This window comes from Strigops habroptila, chromosome 3 (genome assembly GCF_004027225.2).
Source record: "Strigops habroptila isolate Jane chromosome 3, bStrHab1.2.pri, whole genome shotgun sequence".
Classification (NCBI taxonomy): domain Eukaryota; kingdom Metazoa; phylum Chordata; class Aves; order Psittaciformes; family Psittacidae; genus Strigops; species Strigops habroptila.
In genome coordinates, this window is record NC_044279.2 from 87,218,055 (window position 1) to 87,244,648 (window position 26,594).

General features: G+C 39.2%; 1 protein-coding gene across 29 annotated transcripts in view; it reads left to right on the forward strand.

Moving 5' to 3' along the window:
• Positions 1–26,594, forward strand: part of ANK2 (ankyrin 2) — a 340,186-nt gene that overhangs the window by 175,098 nt on the left and 138,494 nt on the right. For all 29 annotated transcript variants that reach the window (XM_030479945.1, XM_030479950.1, XM_030479959.1 and 26 more), the window contains one exon: positions 22,443–22,544. In XM_030479945.1, the coding sequence (XP_030335805.1) occupies positions 22,443–22,544 (102 nt within the window). The remainder of the gene's footprint in view (positions 1–22,442; positions 22,545–26,594) is intronic.

The following is a 26,594-nucleotide window of genomic DNA, read 5'->3' on the forward strand; positions in this document are numbered from 1 at the left end:
TAGCCTGCTGAATGACGAGGCCTCAAAAATGATTTCCCAAACAGGAGAAGTCAGAAATAATTAATAACTGTGCACAGAGCCAGCTCTGCATTGCAGTATGAATTCTCTCAGGCTGAAGGAAGTACGTGCTTGGCCATCTTCCCTGTGTTAAGGTGCCAGTACAACTGATGCAGGGTGGTAGGTGCCTGTCTCACTTGAGTTACACTGAGGATTTCTCCCTCCATCTATGTTTTTAGCTATTGGTACAGTGCTTTTGATGTAAACCTGAGCACAAGTTTCCGCTCATTTTGATGACTTCAGTTAAACAAAGAAACAGAAGAAAATTGCCTACTAGCAGCTTAGTAGGAACCAAAGTATTGCTTCAACCTAGGAGTATGCGGATAGTAGAAAAAGCTAATTAACATCAGTTTTCTATTTATCTTAATTTAGCAATTAGATATTATAGAATCATAGAATAATTAGGGTTGGAAAGGACCTTAAGATCATCTATTTCCAACCCCCCTGCCATGGGCAGGGACAGCTTGCACTAAACCATGTCGCCCAAGGCTCTGTCCAGCCTGGCCTTGAACACCGCCAGGGATGGAGCATTCACAACTTCCTTGGGCAACCCATTCCAGTGCTTCACCACCCTCACTGTAAGGAACTTCTTCCTTACATCTAATCTAAACTTCCCCTGTTTAAGTTTGAACCCATTACCCCTTGTCCTACCACTGCAGTCTCTAAGGAAGAGTCCCTCCCCAGCATCCCTGTAGGCCCCCTTCAGATACTGGAAGGCTGCTCTGAGGTCTCCACGCAGCTTCTCTTCTCCAGGCTGAACAGCCCCAATTTTCTCAGCCTGTCTTCATATGGGAGGTGCTCCAGCCCCCTGATCATCCTCATGGCCCTCCTCTGGACTCACTCCAACAGCTCCATGTCCTTTTTATGTTGAGGACACCAGAACTGTACGCAATAGTCCAAGTGAGGTCTCACGAGAGCAGAGTAGAGGGCCAGGATCATCTCCTTGACCTACTGGTATTAGGAAGAAGTTCTTCCCCATGAGGATGGTGAGGCACTGTCAGAGGTTGCCCAGAGAAGCTGTGGCTGCCCCATCCCTGGCAGTGTTCAAAGGCAGGTTGGATGGGGCTTGGAGCAACCTGTGATTTAGCAGTACATATTCCCTTATATTGAGCAATAAACCATCATTACTTTGTAGTCTCGACATAGTTGTAGTAACAATTATTGGTCCAGTAGCCTGAAATACAGGAAGCATTGTTTGATCCTTTTTTAACGTAGCTGGTCAAACCAACTTCAGTATGAAAACTCCATGTTATGAAAATAGAGCTCTTGAGAAGAACCAGCCTCCTTCTGGAAAAGGTTTTTGAGGTGGACAGGGATAATTTAGAGATAGGGAGCTGGAAGTAAAGATTATAAAAGAACACTTGTTTTTGTAACAGTAATATAATCTTAACACATTGAAATCCCTGACAGATTTGCTAATGATTGCAAGAGATTTAGAATTTTTTCCAGCAGATTTCCAACAGGAGATAATTCACCTTGTATTACATAACCATCTTAGTGCTTTATATTTTCAGATGCAGTTTGTGACCATTTGTTCAATTTCTATAATACAGCTCTGCGGTAGAAAGAGAGATTATTTATGGTGGAAAATAATGTTAAGCAAATATACCTTGAGGACCAAAATGTTCTTTAGATATGTCTTATATTCTGTGACCTGTCTTGTTCAAATCACCAAGTTGTTTGCTTGAGGAGAGCTCTGATGTTCTGAAACTATTTATAAGTGTTCTAAAGATAATGATTAAAATAATTAGAGAAGCAGAAAGAGCTTGAAAATCACAAATGGAATTGAAGAGAAATTTGCAAAGGATAAAATGAAGGTGGTTTTTCCGAATGCCAGGAACTTGAGATGTTCATATACCATCAATGTGATGCCTTTTGAAGAATTAGAAAGGGTAAAAATTCTCTGGTATAAAATGTCCTTTTAGAAATAGCAAATGTAATATAATATGGGGGTGAAGAATTAAGAAGTGTGAACTGGAAACATCCCACAAGGACAGAAATGTTGATAGCCTCACTGCTTCCAGAAGGTCTGGGGATGCCTGACCATTGATGGACAGGGCTGTGGGTTGTAGAGAAGCTGGCTGACAGAACTGCCACAGGGGTTTTCTTCTTTTTTCCAACCTTTTTGTTTTTTTTAGCCAACGTAGTAAAGGCTAAAGACCAGTTTAGCAATATTTTTTTTCTGTTGGTAAGCACTTGAACAAGTTCATAGGACTTCCCTGCTCAGGCTGATGGTTGGAAGAAGTACTGCTCTCCAAAAAGAAGGGTGACAGCAGTCAAGTCCAGGTAAACTGGAATCTATTTTTGACCCTGCTATTAACAACTGCACTTACTTCTATAGAAACATACTCATTTTCCATTGCATGTAATTGAAATTTTATATGTCTCTGTCCCATTTGGTGTTACAAAGATGCCGCCGGAGAGGAAAGCTGGAAGTGATATGTTGAAAGAAGGCGTTGGGGAGGGGAGTGGTTTGTGGAGGCTTGCAACCTATTTTCCATCTTGTAATTGCCTCTGGGCCAAATTTTGGTGTTCAGCCATGAAGGCTGAATAAATGAGCCGTAATAGTGACACAACAGGGTTGGAAAGAAGCAGTGTAGATGTGAAAAGATGCTCCAAAACAAAGGGTGTCCCTGACCCTGGCAGGGGCATTGGTACTGTATGATCTTTAAGGTCCCTTCCAACCCAACCCGTTCTATGATATTCATAGAGTTTACTAGCATCTAATTTTGGTTCTGTCATAATTATGCTTTTCCTAAAAATTGCATTATTGGGTTTTGAGAGAATCCAGTTCTTGTGTGGATCCTTTCAAGAAGAGGAGGCTGCGTGTTCCCCTATGTAGCTTATGGCTGCGACACAAGCCAGATGACTGTTTTCCCTTGGCTATCTCTAGAGAGATTAGAGAAAGGGAGTGGGTAATTCATGTTTGCAATACAACTGACATTTGGGGGTTTGTTGCTCCCTGAGGGTGGTTTTTGTGTGAATCCTGCCTACTAGATGCTACTCCTGAACTGCAGACTACCTGTTAAGTTCCTTCTGTTTATGGTTCAGAGTTTTGTGTTGGTGTTTTTTAGAAGGTTTTTTGGTAAAACGCATTGTCCCCAATCATGCTTACCTGAATTTATTAATGCCTTAACTACAAAATTAATATTTATTTGATTGTCTCTTTCCTGTGTATTTATTTCTTATGAGAATGCAAAGATGTTCTTAAAACCTTGGATATTTTGTTTCATGTTTAATAGTCACAGTATGTGCACCATTAACATTGTGCATGTCACAACATCATGAATTATGAAGGGCAACTGAAGAAGGTTTTATAGCATTCATAGGACTCCTCTCTGTGAAGATGTATTTTCAATGACAAGATCTCAAAATGTACAGTTAGAAGTGTGTATGTGGTTGCAATAATGAATGTTTATTCAGTTCCACAGCATACTTGTTTTTCATGCTGTTCTGTCCCTCGTTCGGATGCTTTATGTAACTAATAAGGCACAAATTGTTGTTCGCATACAGAAACCAAAATTCTTGATTATACCCTGTTAAAACACTTTTGATGGTAGAGAATTGCTTTTGGAAGTTTGTCATCTTTTATGTATCATCTATTACAGACTACTTTAGTGTGGGGAAAGACAAAATGTTCAATAGGAGTGATATAAGCCCAAGCTTTCAAACACTGATTGTTGACATTTGATGAGTATAGCGTATAACTTTTTATTTCATGACTCACTCTTTCTTCAAAGCTTGGAAAGAGAAGCCCTTTAGAGTTTGCTTCAAAGAGGATGTCTTTTCATCTACACCAAAGCCTTAACAGCTTGTTAAAGCCAGAAACATGGAGCCAGTAATGCTGGATTCTGTTTTGCTTCTTCAAGTAGCTAGTGGTGTGGTTAGTTGAGCACGTATAACACAAACTGTAATATTACAAATAGAAAAATTGCAGTGGTTTATGGTTGTAGTTCCACTAAATGTAAGTCCACTTTGCACAGCCAGGTTGTTTTTTATCGTTGTACAGATATATTCAATGTGTGTGTGTATATGTGTGCATACATATCTATCAGTGTGCATTGACTCATATTTGTGTGGGCATTGGGGGCTTAGGTGTATTTTTCTCGCAGTGGAACTGGATATACTTGTACTTATTCTATTTTAACTATAAAGAGGAATTTACTAAAACAAATAGTGCTTCTCTTGCTATTCAAGAGAAAAGTCTTTTTTTATGCAGATTAATAGAAACACTTGTTATACCAGATGTATTTAATGGGCCCTGAGGTAATAGACAGGCACAGGTTGCAAAATAAAACCCAAACTGAGTAAATGAACTACTGGTATGCAATTAAGAACCTACGTCATGATGTACATCAGCAACCATTAATTAGTATGGAGAGTAAAAGCCAGAATGAGGAGTACAGTGTTACCCAAAAATGTCTTATTCTTTGAGTATTCCCTAAGAATATGTTGGGGTTTTTCCCCCTTTAATTAACATGTATAGAAACAGAAAAAACAGCTGTGTATATGCTACATCTGATGCTCTTTCCTTCTTTATCCTTAAGCTGGTAGGTGATACTGAAATCTGTGTTTCTGTATTCTGTTTTATATTTCTTGGAGCATTTCTTAGGTATTGAAGGCCTCAGTCTACCTCTTTCTCTTACCAGAATGTAAGCCTGGACAGTAGCTGCCTTTGAGACAAGAAGATACTTCTCTAGCCAGTAATTTCAAGCAGTATTTGAAAAGAATAATTTTACATTGAGTGACATGGTGTAGTGTGAGGCGTCCCTGCCCATGGCAGGGGGATAGGAACTAGATGATCTTAAGGTCCTTTCCAACCCAAACTATTCTGTGGTTCTACACACGCACAATTTCAAAATGTATTTAACATTAAAATAAATTGTGCTTTTTTTTAGTATTTAAAAAATGAAATTATTTCCCTAGTTCCACAAATGGTCTGATAAGACTGTATAGCTCTCAATTACCAGCTATGACATTTTGTGTATGTTAAACTATTAAGTAGGTTTCATCATCCTGCCTACAACAGAGCTCCAGGGAAGAGGTTAGTTACAGACCATGTTTCTCTTTGAAGATTCAGTGTAAAAATAATCAAAGCTTGTGTTAAGTTTTTAAGGGGAAAAAAATAATCTATTTTTAAACAGTGTTGCTGTTACAATAAAAAGCAATGTTTAATATGCTTAATATGAGGAAATTTATCAGAATCTGCATCGCTGGTGTTCCACATATAAGATTCTATGCTATTTAATATATATATGTAGCACTTCTTGAAGTATTATCACTCTTTCTCCTCCTTGTATGTTAGATTAGTTTATTAACGAACAGTAAATCTCAGAAGAAAGCAGTTACCCTTGTCTCTGTTTCATATTCTTGATTTTCTGTTTTATTATAATTGATTAACCTCTCGCTTTCTATTATCAGCATTGCAGATATTACTGCTGCATAACCAAAAAATAGGACACTTGATGTTTAGACAGGAAAACATTTAGACTTCAATAAATGTTGGGCATTAGCCTGAATAAAGTCCATTTTAGTGAATGCCACTGAATGGCAAGATCTTTTGCAAAGGGAGGATTATGTATTTAAGATTGTTACCTTTCATTCCTCTTTGAATTAATTTATTCTTTTAAATGACAGTAAAACAAAAGATGCATCATGGGGAAAACTATTATGTATATTGTATACCTACATATATGAGCCATTATATTGCTTATATGTTACATATTCCCCCAACACACCGATTTTACATGAGAATATGGAGGTTTTGGCTTTGAAAGTTGTATAACATTTGTAAGAAATCAAACAGAAGCAAGAACTTCGGAAGCAGGTAGGGAAAGGGTCAGTGCAACATTTCTCCTAATGCTGTTGGACCAGCTATACGGTACTGTCGGTGGAAGGCAGTGGGGTGGCTCAGCCATCTGCAGTGGAACCGCTTCCTTTCCTCCTGTAGTTCACTAGCAAGGATGGAAGAGACTGGGATTTTCAGTCAGCACTGAGTTCCTGCTGATGTATTCAAAGGAGAAGATAGGATGATTATCTTAAGGGATTGAGGCCTTACTTGGTATTCCAAATTCTGAATAAGATAGCTTCACAAAATCCCACAAGATGGCTTAAGGCAGAATTAGTATCCTGTCTGTGTTAAGGAACAAAAATCAGAGCTAATCGAGGGCCAGAGATTTGATTTAGGTTTAGACTGAACCGCCTGACACAAATAGGTATCAGTTAGAGCTCGCTGCCACACAGAGATGGAAAAATGTGAGGTTCTCAAAAAACGTGTTTTGTTGAAAAAGTAAAAATAGCTGGTTTGGGCACACCAAGTGATAATATACTTTCAGAGTTATGTTGGCATGTCTGAGTCTGAACTGCATTTTTAACCCTTTACCCTGAGGTTCGTGTTTTGGTGCAGGGAAAGCTTTGCTGCATCACTGCTCTTTAGACAACTACTTCTAATAAGATCCCACAGTGTTAATCAAAGTGAAGTTGGGCTGGCATGACTAAATAGGTCTAAATGCCTCTCTGTGTTGGCCAAGTACTGCGAGTATTTTTGGGGCTGGGGCTTTCCATCATTTCCTGCACATACCATGTTCATGCTGAATAGCACAGCTGTCATTTTATAGAACCATAGAATCATAGAATGGTTTGGGTTGGAAAGGACCTTAAGATCATCTAGTTCTAACCCCCTGCCATGGGCTGGGGGTTGTTTCACACTAGACAATGTTGCCCAATGCTGTATCCAACCCAGCCTTGAACACATATATGTATTGCACAACTACTTTTCCATATCTTATCAACAAATACAAATATTGCTGTGCTTTGAAAGTACTTCCTTCAGTCTGCAAAACAAGGGCGGCAAAGATACAAGTCCACAAGAATGACATGGTTCTGTGAGTTGAAATCAAGCAGGTATTCACTTAATAAATTCATGGCCATGCTTAGATTCCTATTGAAGAACTCCCCGCATAGTCCTACAGGCTTTCGTGTTCCTCCTTGGGAAAATAATGGTCAGCAGATTAAATAGATGAAGACCACCCAGACTGTTCCAGTCAGCCACAACTTTTGCTAGTTTTGTGATAAGTCAGCAATGCTGATAATTATTCCTGCATGTTCCTGCATGTTATTCTGTGTTTAATGTTAACATGTATGTTGTGTTTCTGATGAGTGTTTTTCTTTGGAAAGTGAAAAACTAAAGCACGGCTGAGAAAGAAAAAAAAAATTGATTGTAATTTTCATGGGAAAAATATGTATGGGATATGTAAACTGCTATGCCTGTGAGGAGATCTCCATTCAATAGCCCATGAAAATTTGTTCTGTTTTTTAATCTTCCTGTGTCAAACCTCTCATCCAAAAGCTCCCATAATTTTACAGATGCTGAGAAAGTGTTACAGTAACTCTGCAAAATAAATGTGCTGCACTCTTACTCAACATATAGGTGGATGAAGCCAAAATGAGAAGAGAGCAAGCTGAGTCTGGATCGTGGGTGCTGAGTCTGGCATCCAGTGGAGAATCCCAGGGTGATGCCCTAATAAATATGCTCTTTCTTTGCATTTTTCAGACAGGAAAATAGCTTGTTACATGCTAATAAAAAAGCAGCTTCATTAGGAACTTGCATATCGATCAGTCGATAATCTGCAGAAGGGAAATAAAACTTTTATCCCGATTACCTCAGAAATCATGAGAGATGTTTTTGCCCTCTATGAATAGGTATGAAAACAAGCATGAAATAAATCAGTGTGTTGTGAATTACAGGAAACCCAAGTGCTGATGTTTTAGTTAATATTGTATTTCAATACATTACCTATTTAAACACTATAAATACTGGAATGAAAAGGTTACGTTTTGTACTTGCTTATGCAAGTACATATACTAACCAGTATATGAAGGGTCTGTTAGGAAGTATGCGGTACGATTTGTCCACACTTTGGAATTTCTTCTGTTTCAGTATTTTTCTGTTCCATGTGCTTTATCTGTGGAATGCTGGAGGCTCAGGTGGTTTGTGTTTGGAGGAAGGGCACTCTAAATTCACCAGGGAGCCATAAATATTTCAGAATAACAGAGATTGTATTACCTTTTTTTTCTTTTTTTAAGTTTATTTGTATATATTATATACTACTTTGTTATAAACTTCCCTATCCACAAAACAATCTTTTCCCAGTTCTGCCACATGTGTGTCCCTTCAGTACTGCAGGACCTGTAGCTGCGGTGATTAAAACCCAGTTTACCTGTTAGCTCATTCTTGCAGGGATACAAAGATACATGGTACTACTTGGAATAAGAGCTCTTTCTTGCTGTCCAGAGGATCATTATGCTTAATGTGATGAGTGATTCACCATCTACAGCATAGCAAAATGATTTGTTCTCTTCAAAATGGCTCAGAATAGATTTTTGCAATTGATTGGACTCAGATTATTTAAGCTGAAAGAGATTTGCTGCTAGGTCCTCTGTGTTAGACAACTGCCTCTTCATAAAGGTTGCCAGGGTTTCAGGAATTATTTGGTATGGCCTCTGTGACCAATGAACAATAGATGCCAGAAGAAAGAAAACAACAAATTTTTGGGAAATAATGATCATCAACTGCCACATGTTCCTCCATAAAGGCTTTGAATCCTACATCATAAGGCATACACTTTCTCAGGATAAGATGTCCTAACTTAGTTTGGCAAGACATGAACATGTTTGCTTTCTGAGTAATTTGCCCTAACGGCTTTGAACCATTTTGACAAACAACAGTGGTATTGTTAAAAAGCTCTGGCAGAGCTTGGCTATTGCTTCCTATCAGATGTCCACACAGATTGTTGCTTTCTGCAAGCATTATTTCAAAGGAATGCCTGCTACTCGGTTTTGGCCACCCTTTTCCCTTGAGCTGATGCCTTGTTTCACTCTCATTTTTTTCTAATAAGTTCATTTGACATTAAATAGATTGCTTTAGCCAAGGATTTGTACTTCCAGTTTATGATGGAACCTTGGTTATATGAATTTTGGTTGAGTCAAGCATTTAGTGGGATTCCTTCTTGTATCCTTTTATTTTTTATAACTATATGAATAAGTTATGGCAATGTATATGCACCTTACTGTCATAGGGTAATACCTGGCAAGAGGTGAAGGCGATCAGTGTCAGCTAATGACAGAAGGCCAGCCTGGCATGGAAATTTCAGGAATGTCAGTGGTGTCAATTAGGGGTGGTGGCTGCTTTCAGTGTTCTGGGAACCAGTTGCAGTGGTTGGGACTATGGTTGTTCTCAGCGTGGCCAGCTTGTATCTGAACCTGCCCATGGCTAGGAAGTAATGTGTGCACTTAGTATGTTTTATTGCTGTAATGTACAATTTTAAGATGAGCTGAAGCCTTTACTTGTTCCTTAGTCATTCTGTAGTTGAAGTTCAGGCTGCCTGAATGTTAAGATCACACATTCGATTTCTTGTATTTGCCCAATTGATGGCAAAAATGTTGTTGACAGGGACATTTTGTAGTTCAGGTTTCATTCAGTTCCATACAAGTATCTAATCATATAACCAAAAGTGACAGTGAATTTAACTCTTGTCTATCCAGCGTGTATTCATATCTGTTACACATCATAGCACCTGAGGCTTTTCAAAGGAGCTGAATGATCCCATCCTGGAGCATTCAGCAGTCAGGGAGAAATTATAGAGCCATTTAAAGTCTACCTCATGGTAATTAACACAGAAGAGAACCCTGCACTGGTTAATAATCTTTAAAAGGGGGCTGGGGAGAGCTTGTGCTCTCTGATTATAGCTAGCACTGCTGGAAGGGGAACTGGGTAGAAATCAATAGGATGCTGGGGACAGCTGCTGCTGTGTATCGCAGTAGTAGCAGTAGTTTGAAACCCCAAAGAGAAAAATGTTGGCTAGATGCTACAATTGTTAGAGGAGCACTCTGTTTCTGAGGAATTTGGGGGTTAATTTTTCAGATACATGCCCAGCTCCACTTAGGGGTTGCGTGTGAAGATGGGACTCTTGTTACCTACAGACACACAGTCTGTCTCCATTCCCACCCTTACCTCCGGCTCTTCCTGACGCATTCAGAGACTGCTAATTATTTCTCAGCTAACTTTGTGGTCTACGTTGGTGTGTTTTGGTGTTTTGTGTGTGTGTGGTTTTTTTATTTGTTGATTTGTTGTTGTTTAGTATTTTTGTGGTTTTTTTTAATTCTGCAATGAGCCTCTGCTGGGATAATGGGTGGATATATAAACTCAATCCTCAAAATTATTTTTGTCCTACTGGCTACAATCATAACTAACTCAAACCTAGAGGGAATGTCCTTATTCTCAGTTTTGGTGGGGTTTTTGTTTGTTTGCTTTGGGGTTTTGTTTTTAGTAATTACTATCAAAACATAAACCTAAAACCAACTCTAAACCAAAACAACAATAAAACCTGAGAGCAAGATCAGAAATTACACAGACTAAAGCTAAAGTGATCTACCATCAGAGATTATCCTTTTTGGATGCATTTGAGCTTCTCTGAAATCAAACCTGGGAAATATATCAATTCAAAAGTGAGCTCATCACACTTATTATCTACATGAGGATGAAATACTGTGTGAATTGCAGGAGTGAAATCTGTACTCAACATTTTGTCTTGTTTTGTAAGTATCAAATAGTTGGAACTTGAATGAATCATCTTTTTGAGCTGGAAGCTCAGAAGGCATTAGCAACATTCCGAAATGCAGTGTTTTATGTAAACACAGCGAAAGCAGGAGGGGAAAAATGAAAACATTCCAAGGCATGCAACAGGGAAACTCAATAACCCTCACATTTCACTCAGTGGGACTTCAGTTCTGTGTGCTGGGCGGGCTGAACGCTGGAAAGCAGTTCCCCCTGCCCCACTGCAATGCCATTTCCATGCATAGCTGGCCTGGTAGGTGTAAAAATAGATCCAGCAGCACCCGAATTGGAAATGGTCACCGAGTGCTGCCTGCAGTTGCTGAGGTTTCGGGTTCTCTGTGACACAGAGAGCCCGGTACGAGTGGCCAGGGAGCGGGATCCTCCTCCTGGATCATCGGCTGTCCTTTGGAAACGCTGGGCACCCTCTGTGGCACAAGGGCAGTCCCACTTGCTGGAGTTAGCAGAAGAACTGATATGGGCAATGCACCGATCTGCCAGTCTTGTCATTCAGATAAGGGTTTAAGAACACAAGGGAACATGCAGGATTTGGATAAAATCCCGGACTATTATGGATGCAACAGTGAAGAAAGTAAAGATCCTGAAGCCATGGTAAGTCTTGGCTGAAGAAAACAGGAATCAAATGGAAAAATTAGGATCAGGGTTATGCATGTTGGATTTGCAAAAGATCTTTTTGCTCAGCCTGAATCTTACTCGATAGCTTGCAATAATGAGAGATCTGCTAAATATGTCCATGCTCAACCTTTGCTATTGTGGCTGACTGTAATTAAAAAGCAGCTGTCATTAAGCTGTGCAGTCACTTCAAAGTGTTGGCAGCTACCAAGAAGTCTGGGTATATGGAGCGAGAACATCAGTGAAACAAGCCCTTAAATGAGTGGATGTAATCAATTATCCTGGTTTACACATCTGCTACAACTGATCCTTCATAGATTGTCCTCAGAACTTGAACTCAGAAACTTTTTTAAAGCTGTTTTCTGCCCAGTACATGATGGTATTTTCTGTGTTTGCAGCTGAGACCGAGCCCCACAGAACCGTACGCAGATGAGGGTCACGGTGAGTGGGAGCAGGCACATGCAGAGGGCTCACACTGCAGGACTTGAGTTAGGCATAATGCAGTAAATGACTGTAACAGCCATGTCAGCCTTCATTCCGTATACCAGAAGAAAATCATGGAGGTGAACACTTGTATAATGCCTGTGGCAAAGGAAGTGCCTCTTTTTCTTCTTTTTCTTTCATTCTCTGTTTGGGAAATTTGTTATTAAATGGTTATTTCATTCGAAACTGTCAAGGAAAGGAGGTAGCGTCAAAACTTCTGGCAGAACAGGAAGATCAGAAAGCTTTTAATGTTTGTATATCCAAATAATATGTTCTTCCATGTTGCTCTAAAATAGAATTGTTCTCGGGTCAATGTTAGACTTTGCGCTTGCATTAATTACTGCAGTGCATTGTAGGAAATGTAGTTGGGATGAGTTTGGTGTTCATAAGAGCAAGGGAGAGCGGAGCAGCTCTTGAGGAGTTTTGCTTGTCCCAGAAACTAATTTTGCTGCTGTCTTGTTTTTTTTGCTAGGAAATTATTTTGGCTGAAATTTTCTGACCAGTTTTACTGAGTATTTTGCTGCCAGCACGGTCAGACCAGTTCTTCAGAAATAAAACTTCCTTTGAGATAAAACTTGAAATTAAACTATTTCTTTGAGCTTTCAGAGAAGTTTTTTCCTCTCACCAAGCAGTTTGAGGTTGAATTAATAAAAAGATCAGCATGTGGTCTCGGCTATTCTTTACCTCCCTGGGTTTTTTTTCCTGGATACTTTTCAATCAGCATTCAGAGCTTTTCATAGCAGGCAGAGATTGGGCACTTTGATAATGTCTTTTATACGTTTAATCATAAGATCTTGGCTTACTATAACTCTGGTAGGGACTGACAGAACCCCTTCAGAATATCTGTCTTGATTCACATGTTGCAGTGCTTGATGGATTACAAAGGAAAATTGCTGTATTTCTCTAAGCAGGTTTACAGACTCTCACTATACTTATTATTATACAAAATGATTCCTTATAAAATGGTTAAAAAAAAAAGAAAAAAATTGTCAGTAAATTAGAAATGTCAGTGATGTTTTGTCCTGAAGGAGAAATTGTATATTGTTTTTCTCCCAAAGTATCAAACTTTGTTAGCTATACATTTCCTATGCTTTTATATAGCTGTAGCCATGCTCGCTGTTGTGGTTTATTAAAGAGTGCCACATCAAGCTGCATGTGATGACTCCAGGAATCTTGTACCAGGTACAAAGGTCACAGTAATTCAGTTGGTGTTCAGCCAACTCAAATGGCAAAGTTGCTCTGCATAATCTAATCTTTTCTAAACTAAAATTCAATACAATCTGCTGCTTCAGGTCTGTCTTGCTGAACAAATCAGGAGTGTGTTGGTTTGACAATCCTCGATTTACTATATGATGCCAAATAACTGTCTCAAATGGGGATTCAAATTTTGATACCGAATTCATGTTTGAAATAATAGCAGCATTAAAAAATCAAGACTCTATTATCCTGTATTACAGATGTGATGCTTATTTTCTTTTTTTCCTGATGTGCTGAAACACATCTCTCTCTTTACTTAGGTATTTAATTACCTCCATGTTTGCTCTTGAAAGTATATGCTCCAGTCTTGCTTCACAGTACTGGGTGACGTATTTCAGGAGAGACTCCCATTGCTACAGCAAACATAGCAATGAGTGAGTGCCTGGGAGCGAAACCAGAACGTTTTAAATACTGAAGCAGGCCAGAGCATTACAGTCTTCTAGAAAAGAGTCTTACACACAGTGGAAAATGTGGCCAAAGAGCTGTTCGTTCTCTTTATTTTAGACACTTGAAGTGAGATAAACTGCTTTTAAGAAGAATCCCTTTTCATTCTTATTATTAGTGGATGTCAAAGGGAACCTCTGTGGCCTGTATGAATTGGAGGCATAGCTTTTATACAGGTGAAGTTAGATGAAACTGGTTCCTCTCTTGGCTGAATTGTTGGAAATTCAGGCCCAGGATTGCTGATGATTTGTTTTACAAGTAGAGTTCAGCTGGGAATTATGGGGACACAGTGAGTGCTTAATGTCATGACCAATATGCAAACAGCAAATGTCACGGTTAACAAAGACAAGGGCTTTGCGTGGTTTAGATATGCTTCAAGTGGCATTGAATTAAAAGCTGCTGCATTTCAGTAACACCCATTTTGTTTGCATCTATTTTAGTCCATCTCAAAGGAACATGAAATCATTCTTTCTGTTCATGGTGCCAGTAAGTTTAAATCAATGGGCAATCGGTTAATGGTGTTTAGATAAGCAAAGCTGTTTGATTTTTAGCACTGATGGTGTTAGCACATTTCTTGTATTAGAAAATGTCCCTTGGACAACAAGGGATGGAAGGGGATGAAAAATTAACAGGTGATAAAATTATCTGTCAACAGTCTGTCATAAACTTCGCTTACAGGCTAGATTTTTGTTAAGCCTAGTGATTATTGTTCTAGATACCATTGGAATAGCATCCTAATTCTTCCTTGACATGTTCCAGCATTATTACCTCTCTATTTCAGAACATCATCAGTAATGGAAACTTGCCATGGAAACCATTTAAATGCCTGCCAAGTTCTAAAGTTGTTACTGACACCTCAAAAGCTCAATATATGACATCCAGATGATCCTAAATTTTTTTTCTTCCTTTAATATTATTCAGTTCCTGTAGTGGAAATCTTGGTTCCATATCAGTATTTAAGAGACTTCAGTAAATGTGTGTGTCACATAGGAGAACTAAGACTGGTCCTGTGGATCCTTTAAACATGTCCTGAATCCTTGTTTCAGGAAATGACTAAATGATACTTTCACTCCAGCACAGGAATTTTTCCCATTAAACAATAGCATACTATATTTCTATTTTTAGAGTATTTTAAAAGTCTTAGTAAAAGACATGAGGGATAACACATGCCTCAAGTTCAGCTAGTACTGATGTGCTGTTCTGGATTAGAACCCTATTTCTGATGTTACTTTGTATTTGAAAATCAGTATGGATTGAAATACCTTCTATCCTTTCCAATACTGCATTTGAAGGAACATGCAGCTGCGCAAAAGGCTTTTCCTCTGTTCTTTTTCACAGAAAAGTATGTGGTTTTGCCTCAGTTCTCACAAATCCTTCATTGAGTCAGCTGGCAGCCAGTCCAGTATGTCAAATTAATGAAGTGGAGTGGGAGGACTCCTACAGATGTCTGTAGCAGCTACATATCATAAAGGGTTTATAGAAGACATTTGCTCCTTGGCTCAATAAGGGTTGATTTTTACATGAGTTTTCTCTTCCTTTTTTGCTGCTGCTGTATTTGCTAATATTGGCCCAAACTCAGCAACATAGTTAGGCACGTGTTTAAATCCATCCTTTAGGAAGTAACTGAAACCTGTTTAACTTGAGCTCAGTTGGACCTCAAGATATGGTAAAATTAAGCATATTTTGAAGTGTTTTGCCAAACATAGTCCTTTATTCTTCTCCTGATTAAAATGAAGCCAGACTGATTAGGCATTTGTACATTCCAGTGGAAAGAAAAGTGGCTGGATGGCTGGTACCCTGCTGGTATCTTGCAAGCTCTGGAATTTCAAGGATGACTTGGCACAAGAGTTAAAGATGTTGAAATATAACCACCAGCATGAATTGAAAGTCATCCCTTATGAATAATTGGGAATTTTCTCATCAATATCAGAAGATAGGATAGTTGAAGCCTGGCTTTTCCATTAGTAAAAACCAGAAGCGTCCATAAGGATGTAGTAACTTTCAGGTGTGTCTGTCTGAAGCATTTTAGCAGGAGCTGGTATTCAGATAAAGCTGTTAGCCAGGCATTGTTTTCTCCTCCTTATGTTACTCAAAAATAGATGTTTGTTGGTAACAGCAAGAAGAAACTTTTTAAATATCAAATGCAGCTTTCTGAGTGCAGTCTTCGTAGTAATATTTGAAAGTGCTACAAAACTGTCATATACAAATATTAAAATTACTGGGAGAAGTCTTTCAATTCAACAGTTACTAAAAATATATTCTAATTACAATACATTCGTTATTTTCTACTGTGTGTAAGTCATAATGCTTTCCTCAACTTAGTTTTATTTTCTTAGCTTCTTTTTTGCATTGGCTCTTTCCATGTCTGGTCATACCAATGAAATTAATTTCTCAAGGGTGCTATAAGTCTTGGATGTTGCACACTGTATGTCCGTTGTGTTGCAGCCTCCTTGTCTGACACAGAAAAGCTTTTATTGGTGTATATAATAAACACAAACAACATTAGTCTACTCCCACCTACTTTGGCTCTGTATAATTTTGGCTTCTACACATCCCTTAGTAGATCAAATGAAAGACTATTAATTTTGAGGAACACAGGACATGCTGAAGGGATCACTTCTGGATCTAGTCAGCTCTCATAGGTTTCTGTTTCAGGCAATCATTTTCTGCATTTAAATATGTGCCAACAAGTTTTGAGTTGAAATCACTGAATATTTTAATCCTAGGTCATATGCAGTATATAGCACAAAGCTGCTTCTTTTCTTGTAGCTATTTTACCATCTTGTTATTACACTTTTTTTTTTTTTGCTGTAAACAGCAACAGCTTTTATGCCAAAGTGCGGGCCCATGTCCATGCTGTATGCAACATCGTGGTGAGGGAACCTCCAGCTTAGTGCTGGTAGAAATGGTGTCAGCTTCTCTAGCTCCTTCAGGACATTCTATGATTAATTGGCCTAAATACTCAAAGCACCTTAAATTATTCAGCTGAATATTATGTACTTAAAAGAATATTTTAATTTTTCTGATTTATAACCATCATCACCAACCTAGAGAAATAGACCCCTGAGATGAAAATAATTAATTGCTAGATGCTAGTAGCTACATCTTGCAGAGAATATTTAACTCGCTAGTAGTGGTCTCCTGTCTCTGGAAGCTTGTCTTCCTATTCACACTTCACAGTTCCTATGATTCAGCTTCTCGTTTCCTAAATGAGGTGGGTTTTTTTTCATTTAAGAACTGTGATTTAATCTATCTTCCTTCATGTCTTCCAGTAAATTAATGGGAGGAAAACATACATTTTTATAAGCAAAGGATGTGGCTTTGAAAGTAAAGCACTATTGTATTTCTTTTCTTTCAGAACATGAATGTTATTTCATTAAAGGCTAGGAAAATATGTTTCCATTGTAGCTGTTATCTTATGTAACTCTTTTACCACTATTAGGTCCCTGAGCCTGTGCCATTGCAAGTGCAAGATTTAGCTCATGTTCTGGCATGTGTACCAGAACTGCAGGCTGGGACTCTGCTGGGGTAGTTTTAAATTAAACAAATTAATGAAAAAATCCTTTGCCTTCTTGCAGTCATAGCTGCATCTTAGGCTTGCCATTCACAATATGACCATTGCTCCATTGTGACACCCTTTGGAGATGAGCAGCACTTTCAGCTCAACAAAAAAATAATTTTGGGTACAAAAGAGAAAATGCGAGGTGCTGAAAAACTAGCTGGCAAGTTTTAAAGAAGCTGTTCCATTAGGAAAAAACATTCCTTTTGAAGTCCCATCTTCTGTGTTGGAGTGCTGGTATGGGAAAAGCTACCTCGCAAAAAATAGGTACGTGACAAATGAGTTGGGTACGGGTAACACCTCCTCTGTGCTGCTCTTAGAGTCACACCCAATTGAAGGATGGCTGGTCGGAACAGATGGTTTCTGAAATCAGAGAATAACCAAGGCAACTAGGACAAGATTCAGTGGTTGTCTCAAGGGTAGGAGCATAAATTGATACTCTGGAAAGTATGGCATAGTAAAAAATGAATGGAAAGTGTTTCCATACATGTCATTTTGCCCTCTGCACCTTTTAAGTACTGAATAACATCAAGCAGCCATGAAAACCTGTTTAGATTATGCAGCTTTCCTTCTGCATTGAGCTGAATTCTGAACTCCAGGCATTACCTGAGTATTATAAGCCACCTGAGACATTATAAGCCACCAGTCAATTAAGATCTTTTTAATGAAGTAGAGTTGCCAAGCCATCAGCATTTTACTAATTATAGAAATAGCTGTTGGCCAAACAGTGTCTTATAACTCCGGAGTTTGGAAATGGCATTAGTACTGTCGGGTAACCCTGGAGACAACATATTGACAGATTCAGTTCACAGCTGACTGTACATGCAACAATACAGGATTCAATTCAGCATGGAAGTGTTTATAACTGCTAAAGATTTGAGTTTCTTGATTTATATAAAGCATACATGCTAATAGCAGGCTTTGCTCACCTCCTCATCGGGGCCAGACCCTTCAAAAGTTATAGCTAAATAATTTTCCTCAATAAAATCAAAGCAGTATGTCCCAGAGTCAGTGCTTGAAAGGTAGGTCTGAAAGTGGTGTTAGTATTCAGATACACGCTTTAATACACATACAAACCAAAAATGTTGAATTAAGGTGTAAAACTACTGTATAGTTATTATATATCAGTTTTGAATTCTGTTTCTGCTGTCATAGAATCATAGAATAGTTAGGGTCGGAAAGGACCTTAAGATCATCTAGTTCCAACCCCCCTGCCATGGGCAGGGACACCTCACACTAAACCATGTCGCCCAAGGCTCTGCCCAACCTGGCCTTGAACACCGCCAGGGATGGAGCATTCACAACTTCCTTGGGCAACCCATTCCAGTGCCTCGCCACCCTCACTGTAAAGAACGTCATTCAATTAATAAACTGTATTTAACAGATGAGAACTGTTCAGTAGGCCTTGTTGCCACGCTCTATTCTCCTGCAGAGGTATTTGAGATTATGTACCTGCTGGGATCATTCACCTTATTTGAAGTGCGAAAAAAATAAAGTCAACCTCCAGGAATAATTTTACTCTTGAGATGATCCCAAACAAGTGTTTGGATGGTTTGGGAAATGTTATTATGAAAGCTGTCTTTTGAAAACTGAAGCCTCCTACGCCCTGTCTTTCCTTCTTAAGCATGAAGCTGGATTTCACTAGCACATTTGAATATGTGGAGAAATTCCTATCAGTTTGGTACAGCATATGATTTCATTATTTATTTTCTCATATCTGTATAAAATGCTTTGAGAAAGAGATGTGTGCTACACATGGTAAGTGATGTGGCATGTATACTATGGGACAAGAAGGGCAACCAGAGCGAGGATGGAGGAACCAGAAGGGAAAGTAAAATACCCATTTCCATTTATGATTGAATTAATGAGATTCCCTGAGCAATGTGTTTCAAATTCAAGCAAAATTCTGGTGTTGCAATTAGGAAGAAAGATGTTGAATCTACAGCCTCTTGGTCATTTAAAAAATCCCTCATATATTCACTTGATCATTTCTTATATTTTCTTATGCTGTGTCTGACAAGTAGGTACTTATAAAGAACACATTTGCATTTTGCTGTGAGTGTACTTAAAGTTATAGAGATTTTTTTCACACTGTAGTTTATTTCTTTATAATGTTCTGAAAATTCTCATATCTGACTGAAATTATCTGTCCTCAGTCAGAAGTTAATAAAAAGAAGTTAAAAGATAGGAGCTTTTTATAAGGTTCAATAATCACAGAATGGTTTGGGTTGGTAGGGACTTTAAAGCTTATCCAGTTCCAACCCCCTGCCACGGGCAGGGACACCTTCCACTAGAGCAGGTTGCTCCAAGCCCCTGTGTCCAACCTGCCCTTGAACACTGCCAGGGATGGGGCAGCCACAGCTTCTCTGGGCAACCTGTGCCAGGGCCTCACCACCCTCACAGGATGAGAACTTCTTCCTAATAACACTAAATATTCCTCACTGGTATTTGTATGTGAATTTGTATGTAAAGTAGCTGAATTGCTGCTTCATGTCTTTAATTTGTGTGTTCAAGTTTGATCTAAATGAGAACATCATGCAAGTCTGTGAGAAATTATTTTGAAATAGGAGAGGCCAGGCTAGGAAGAGGTGGGTACGATCATATTCATCTAATATGAGATCAATACATGGTACAGGGAGAAAATGCATAAAACCCCAAAACTCCTGTTGGCTAGGATTTTCCAGAGTACCTAAATGAAGCATCAAGATCTCATTGTGTTTCACTGGGATTTTAGCAATTTTGTTCCTCTTCCATGTACAGTTAAGCACTGTTATTTCAGAGTGAGAACGTACACAGCAAGAGATGCTTCTGGAATAAAAGTCCCTATACGGGGAGCTAATAACGAGGCATTAATTCATAATAATTCTTCATGTAGACAAGAATCTCATATTCTGCATTGTGATCAATATTCAGGTGTAAGTGCTGTGTCTTTAAGTGACATGCCATGCAGTAATTTGATTTGGAGATAACAAAAGTACGAATCAAGGAAATGAGAATCTATTTTGAAAGCACTGCTTGCATCTTCTTAGCCAGAAACACATGGAATGTAGTCTTGCCATCTTAGCTACGATCTCAGCTTCCAGCAGTAATTGAGACTTTAATGTTTTTAGTCTTTCATGTTGCTCTGCCTGAAAGTAAGACAAGCCATGATTGATTCATCTCTGATAAAACTGAAGTTGTAGATGTTCGTTTCTTACGTCGTTCTTGCTTCACCTTTTAAAAGTATAAAACCAGATAATCCCTGGCAGTGTTCAAGTCCAGGCTGGTTGGGGCTTAGAGCAACCTGGTCTTGTGGAAGGTGTGGCAGGGGGATGGAACTGGATGAGCTTTAAGGTCACTTCCAACCCAAACTTTTTTATGATTGCACTTTTGGCCTGGTAAATTACTGTAGTAGTAGTAAAGCATATTAAAAAAAGATGGGGAAAAAGAAGGCAAAATGTGTGTCCTGTTGGGGGCTTAATTTCAAGAGTGTCAGGATTTACCCCTCAAGCACTCAAATATTTGTTCTTTGTAAATGTTTTTACCAAGACAGTTGATTTTTTTCAAGGCCATTTAAACTCTAAAATACAATTTCATGTCTTTCTGTGCACATACACCTCACAGGAGAGGGTGCAGCACTAACAGCTAGCATTCAATCTTAAAAGAGATCTCTTTCAAATATCTGTCAGAATCAGCTCCCGCGTCAAGCTTCAGCCAAATGCTTTTCTGACTGAAGCCTGAAGCTATAAAAAAGGATTCTGCCACCGTGAATTCCTGCTCTACCTTCCCCTTCACTCTGCTGCCTGTTTAGAAAAGACAATTTGTTTTCCTAGTGGTGAAAGACATGGAAAATGTGCTGAAGTTTACTGAAAGGAATTTAAAAGGAAATATTTTTATCTTGGCATGTAGTGCAGTTGTAAGAAGAATCATTTTGATGACATCCATCTGTTGCAGATTAAAATAAGCTGGAACTGGGAATTGGGAAATGAGTTCGTATGGTGTGATAAGTAGTATGACTGATACAAAGGCATTGAAATGGCTTGGGTGACTGAAATAAACTGCTTTGTCCATCAGTATTAATAAAGCGAAGGTGAGAGGCTTTTAGGATAGTCTTTTAGGATGTGAAAGAATGGTTTTCACCTCGTGTTCCTGACAGGGAGGGGAAATTAGATGAGGACCGCGGTCAGTTGGAGGTGTTTCAGTGCTGGTCCGGCGGCGTGCGTGCCCTTCCGTGGCTCTCTAATCACCTCCCCACAAAATGGGCTTTTACAGTTATTTATCTGCTTTTTGAAACTCACTCCTACTCTATTTACTTATTCTAAGCATGGAAATTGTTGCTGTCCATGTGCACATTCCCAAGTGCTCATTCTGTTTAATCACTGCTTCTGTTGCGTGACTTTATTTTTTCTCCTGATATCTGCAGTTGCATTTACCTCCATGTAGGTTCACATGTGGGTGAATACCAAAAGTATGTGCTGGTTTTCAAATAGCCAATGTAATTTCATGCCATAATTGTGGATAAAGGCAAGTGGGCTGGCGCATTTCACGCTCCCTGGCTTAACAGCACATCCCACATGCTAGCGGGGAAATTAAAACATGGTTTTATTTATTTTTAACCTCTAAACTAATGGGGCTTTAAATGTGAAAATATGAATGCAGGCAGTTTAAGAGTGGACATGTTTATAACATTATCCTGGATTTAGGTACTCAGGCTTAAGTACTTCGTCTGCTTGGGTTTATGCTTAGAACCATGTTAGCACCTGCAGTGCTGCCTAGTTTGGTGGGACTTCTTTTTTCCCTTAACATGCTCTACTTCTGTGTCATAGGTGATAAAATACATCCATAAGACTTTTTTGCTCGTCGATATGCTTTTTTTCTCCAGTGCGTAACTCTCTTTTAAGCCAGTGTGTGTGGGCGAATGAATATGCACTGTAGTCATGTAACTTTTATGCTAAGTACAAATCCAAGGCCAGTGTGTGTTTTCTTAAGTGCCATGGCTGGTAATAGGATTGGTCAATTATTTTCCATTGTGTGTGTATATATATGTATATATATAGATTTACACACACACACATATATTTAAAACCCAGAGAATTATGACTAGCAAGTTAAGGTATTTATTTTTTTCATGTTGCTAATATTGGTTACTATGATTTCAGGTTTTCTTCTTTGCTTCTTGCTAAATTTTGAACTTCAGTACTATTTTGCTCACTCTGACAGGTCTGCAGTTCTTTTGTGCCACTGTTGCCTTAAGCCTGTTATACCGCTAATTAATGCAGGTATAATGCAAAGTCAGTTTTCTTCACAATTTTGTCCTTCTCCAGCATAAAATGTGGAACCCTTTCCCTGGGGATGAAGTTGTGCTCTCTTCTAAGCAGAAATTAACTAGAGATTTGTTTTCTTCTTATCTTTCCACAGTCTGACAGCAATGCAAGCTTTCTCCGAGCTGCCAGAGCTGGCAATCTGGACAAAGTAGTGGAATACCTGAAGAGTGGAATAGACATTAACACATGTAATCAGGTAAGATATTTGAAGGACAGAAGTTCACGAGAGCAAGTTGCAAGAATCCCCCCTCAAAACCAGAAAAAGTTTCTGGTTAAATTACTTCATACAGAAGTTTTGATTTGCCTCAAATGATGTTTTCTTGTTCTTCAGTGGTATCTTTTGACAGGAAGCTCATAATGTCTATAAAATTACGCTGCTTTTAGTAAAGCTTTGTGTAAGGCTTTCTGGGCTCCTCTTTCTTGCCTGTGTCCCACAGGTATGGAGAGCTGTTAGTGAAGTAACTATAATCAAAGCTTAGGATATGCTTTGGGAGTCTGATTGTGAAGTCGGTAGTGAATTTCTGGTTCTAATGGAAATGCAGAAGTCTGAGGTTTCCCTTGCAAATTTTGTGAGATCTCAGTTGGTGAATAAACATTCAGTGGGTGGTACTTACAGCTGACTAGCTAACTTGTGTCCAAGCAGATGAAAATCTTGTAGCTCACTTGGGTTAGCACTGCAATTCTAATTACCCTCAGATGTTTACAGAGTAGCCATGGCTTTTACCTTGCTTCAGAAAAACATAAATATGGGTTTTTTTTATCACTGGTCAATCTTCTCCATAACATAGAATAGGAGACTTAAGTAGATTGGAAAAAACCTTTAAGATCATCAAGTCCAACCATTACCCCAGCACTGCCATGGCCACCGCTAAACCATGTCACTGAGGGCCTCATCTACACGGTTTGTAAACACTTCCAGGGACTGTGATTCCACCACTGCCCTGGGCAGCCTGTTCCAATGCCTGACCACCATCTCAGTGAAGAAATTGTTCCTAATATCCAGTCTAAACTTCCCCTGACGCAGCTTGAGGCCATTTCCTATTGTCCTATCATGTTCCTTGGGAGAAGAGACCGATCCCAGCTCACTACAACCTCCTTTCAGGTAGTCGTAGAGAGTGATAAGGTCCCCCCTGAGCCTTCTCTTCTCCAGACTAAACCACTCCATGTCCCTCAGCCGTTCCCCATCACACTTGTGCTCCAGGCCCATCCCCAGCTCCATTGCCCTTCTCTGGACCTGCTCCAGCACCTCAATGTCTCTCTTGTAGTGAGGGGCCCAGAACTGAATACAGAAGCTGTTTTACATATTGCTATGGAAAGGTACTTAAATTTTCTGCTCAACATACTACCTTCCCTTTCAGGGCAGTTATTACTGCTGTAAAATACACTGTTAAAGTTTCACTGTTGATCTGACTAATGCGATAGAATGTTTTAGCTTGGCTCTTTTGTGAGTCTGACATGTAAATGAAATTACTTGTACTTCATAGCCTAGGGACTTACATTTGCAACATTTGTTTAAGTGACTAGTACCATCAAATTTAATAAGACTGTAACTGTGACTTAAAAGAAATATGCAAGTACGTGTCTGCATCAGTCCTGAAAAATGTCTTGACACTCTGGTGAAATCAATGGCAATTCTTTGAGGGGGAACATGAAAGCTCAGCCTGTGTGGTGTCCAACTTTGCCCTAACTCTTACCTAGATTTAATCAAAATTATCACTAACTGGGCAATGGCTATGAATTTTTGAAGTAAAATTGTTTAAAGATTATTTTAAAACAACATTAAAAATCAGTAAATCATCCAATAGACATGTTGCATAAGCTCTGTTTTGTACCTCATGCATTATGAGGCGGGCTAAAATTCTAGTGCACCATGTAAATAGAAACTTCCAAGACTCTTCACCTTCATAGACTACAGTGTCAGCTTCAGCTTGTTAGCAGCAGAGTTTGTTCTGTTCGGCTTCAACAGTAGGATTGCTGTAAAGAGTTGAGTTCCTGGTAAAAAGATGCAGGAATTCAAGGGAAGTTTGGGGGCAGAGAAGGCTATGAACATGCTGCCCTGACATAGATTGGCAGTGCTACCTGTCTTGAGCAAGAGTTCTGTGAATAACAACTGTTCATAAAAATTGTCGTTGGTGAGGCATCTCTGGTTATACTCCCATATCATAGAATCATAGAATGGTTTGGGTTGGAAAGGACCTTAAGATCATCTAGTTCCAACCTCTCTGTACGTAACAATCATAAGAAAAGTTCTTGTGCTTTGGCTACATTTGGGAACAACATGAGTGTGCCTGTGCTGTTAAATGACCTGTCCCCCCAGTTTCACCCCTGAGTCCTGGTTCCCTGATCGCCCATGCTGTATGTGTATTAGTTGGCTCTCAGGTTCCTTCTAGCATAAAGTAGCTGGTTTTCTCTGAGATGAGACAAAAAAAAAAATCCCTCTTCTTGGATAGCCTGTGGATTGATGCTATTTCAGGAACTTCCCTCCAGAGAAAACAAAACATGCAGACACTGTGCCTTTGGGCCGTGGTGCCCCACTGGGAGCAGGAGAAGGCTGAGGCAGGAGGTGGTACATGGGAGGGACCTAGGGTGCCATGGGGAGACCTGGCCAAGGCAGCTTGTCAGCTCTGCCAGGGACTTGGGCACAGGCCTGACAGGAACCTAGGGAGTGAGGGATAGATTGACAGAGTTTCTTGGTATTCTCAAGATCTCAAAGTCCTTAATTCTACGGAAAATTAGCTGTGTGTTCAATTTTTAAACTACATTTAAGTCCTAATTAAATTAATTGAAGTGTGCAGCTAAATGCTAGTCTGAACAAGGCTGGTTTCCTGCACTGGAGCTTTATACTATCCAAACATTATCAATACCACGAAGAAAGCCTCCACAAAATTCCCCCCTCCGTTTCTGATACTTACCTGCTGACATTCAGACTGGAAAAACGTCAACACTCACTAAACCACACACAATTGTGGCCATTATTTATTTTTTTTTTAAGAGTAAATGGAAGAATGAGAAATGAAATTATCTAAAATATTTTGAGATATTACCTTCCCTGCTGAAGAAAAGCTGCAGGTGATTAAAGTAGGCATGTGCCAAGTAGAAGTTAGGGCATAAAAGGGAGAGCAGTTTGGTTGTCTGTGCCAAGGAATTTAATGATGAGCAGGGTGAGAACTGGGGCTTTGCATGTGCTGTTTATTGAAGACACATGGAAGAATCTTGTCTTACTGTCTAGGAGAAAGTTGCCATTGAAAGATCTACTGTCAAGAAAATACTTGCTGAGTTGTTATATGAGGGACAACCTGGCAAACTTCAAGTTGCCCAGTTAAGAAAGAGTAAATCTAGTCTCAAGTTCTTGTATTCAAATAGATCCAGCAAATTTTATGTCTTGGTTATATTAACAAAAAAGATCACCCCCAGGACAGAGCCCAGTTAATATGATAATTACTTGGAAACATTACAAGTGTTCTTTTTCCACTGTTCATATTCTCTTGCTCGCTATGAAAGGAATATGACCAGGATTGCTGCAAATTTGTCTTCTGGGAAGGTGCTTCTCACCTGCAGCTGGCTGGCAGAGCTCCTCTTGCACTGTAAGGTCAAAATCAGAGCCAGATGAATGCAAACACTGGAGTAATTTCTCAGTGGCTTGAAATAGATGAAGCATTCCTGGGTGATAGGTTGCAATGCCACAAACTTTCAGAATCCGTGGGTTTACACTGTGTTTAAGATTAAAGCTGGACTTATACCTGAGCTTATTAGGGTTAAAAAGCTGGTTGACTAGTGTGCAAAACATAAAAATCCCATAGTAATGTGATTTAGTTAATTTAACCTGGTATCTGAGTTAACTCAAGAATTTTCTAGACTATATGAAGTGTTTTGAGTTCTTGAAAACCAGTATAGAACAACAACAACTAGCTAAAATAACCCCATCAGATCTATGAATAAAATTAATCTCTAATTTTATCCAGGAATAACTTCTCTCCATGCATTAGCTGATCTGCTTCCCTGAAAACAGTGATTACTCTGTGGGAGTTCCTAAGTTCAAAGAAGGAACTTCTTTGCTGCAAATTTGATCCTCATGCCTAGTGAGCCCCATTTATTGGCCTTCACCATCCACTGAGCCACGAGCAGGCTCTTCACCTTGCAAACTTTGGTTCTGGTGCCATATAAAATTGCTTTTGGATAACTTGGACCCTCAGCTTCCATTGATAAAGCATCACTGGTGTATTGTAAATTTTACTGGGAGTGAAGT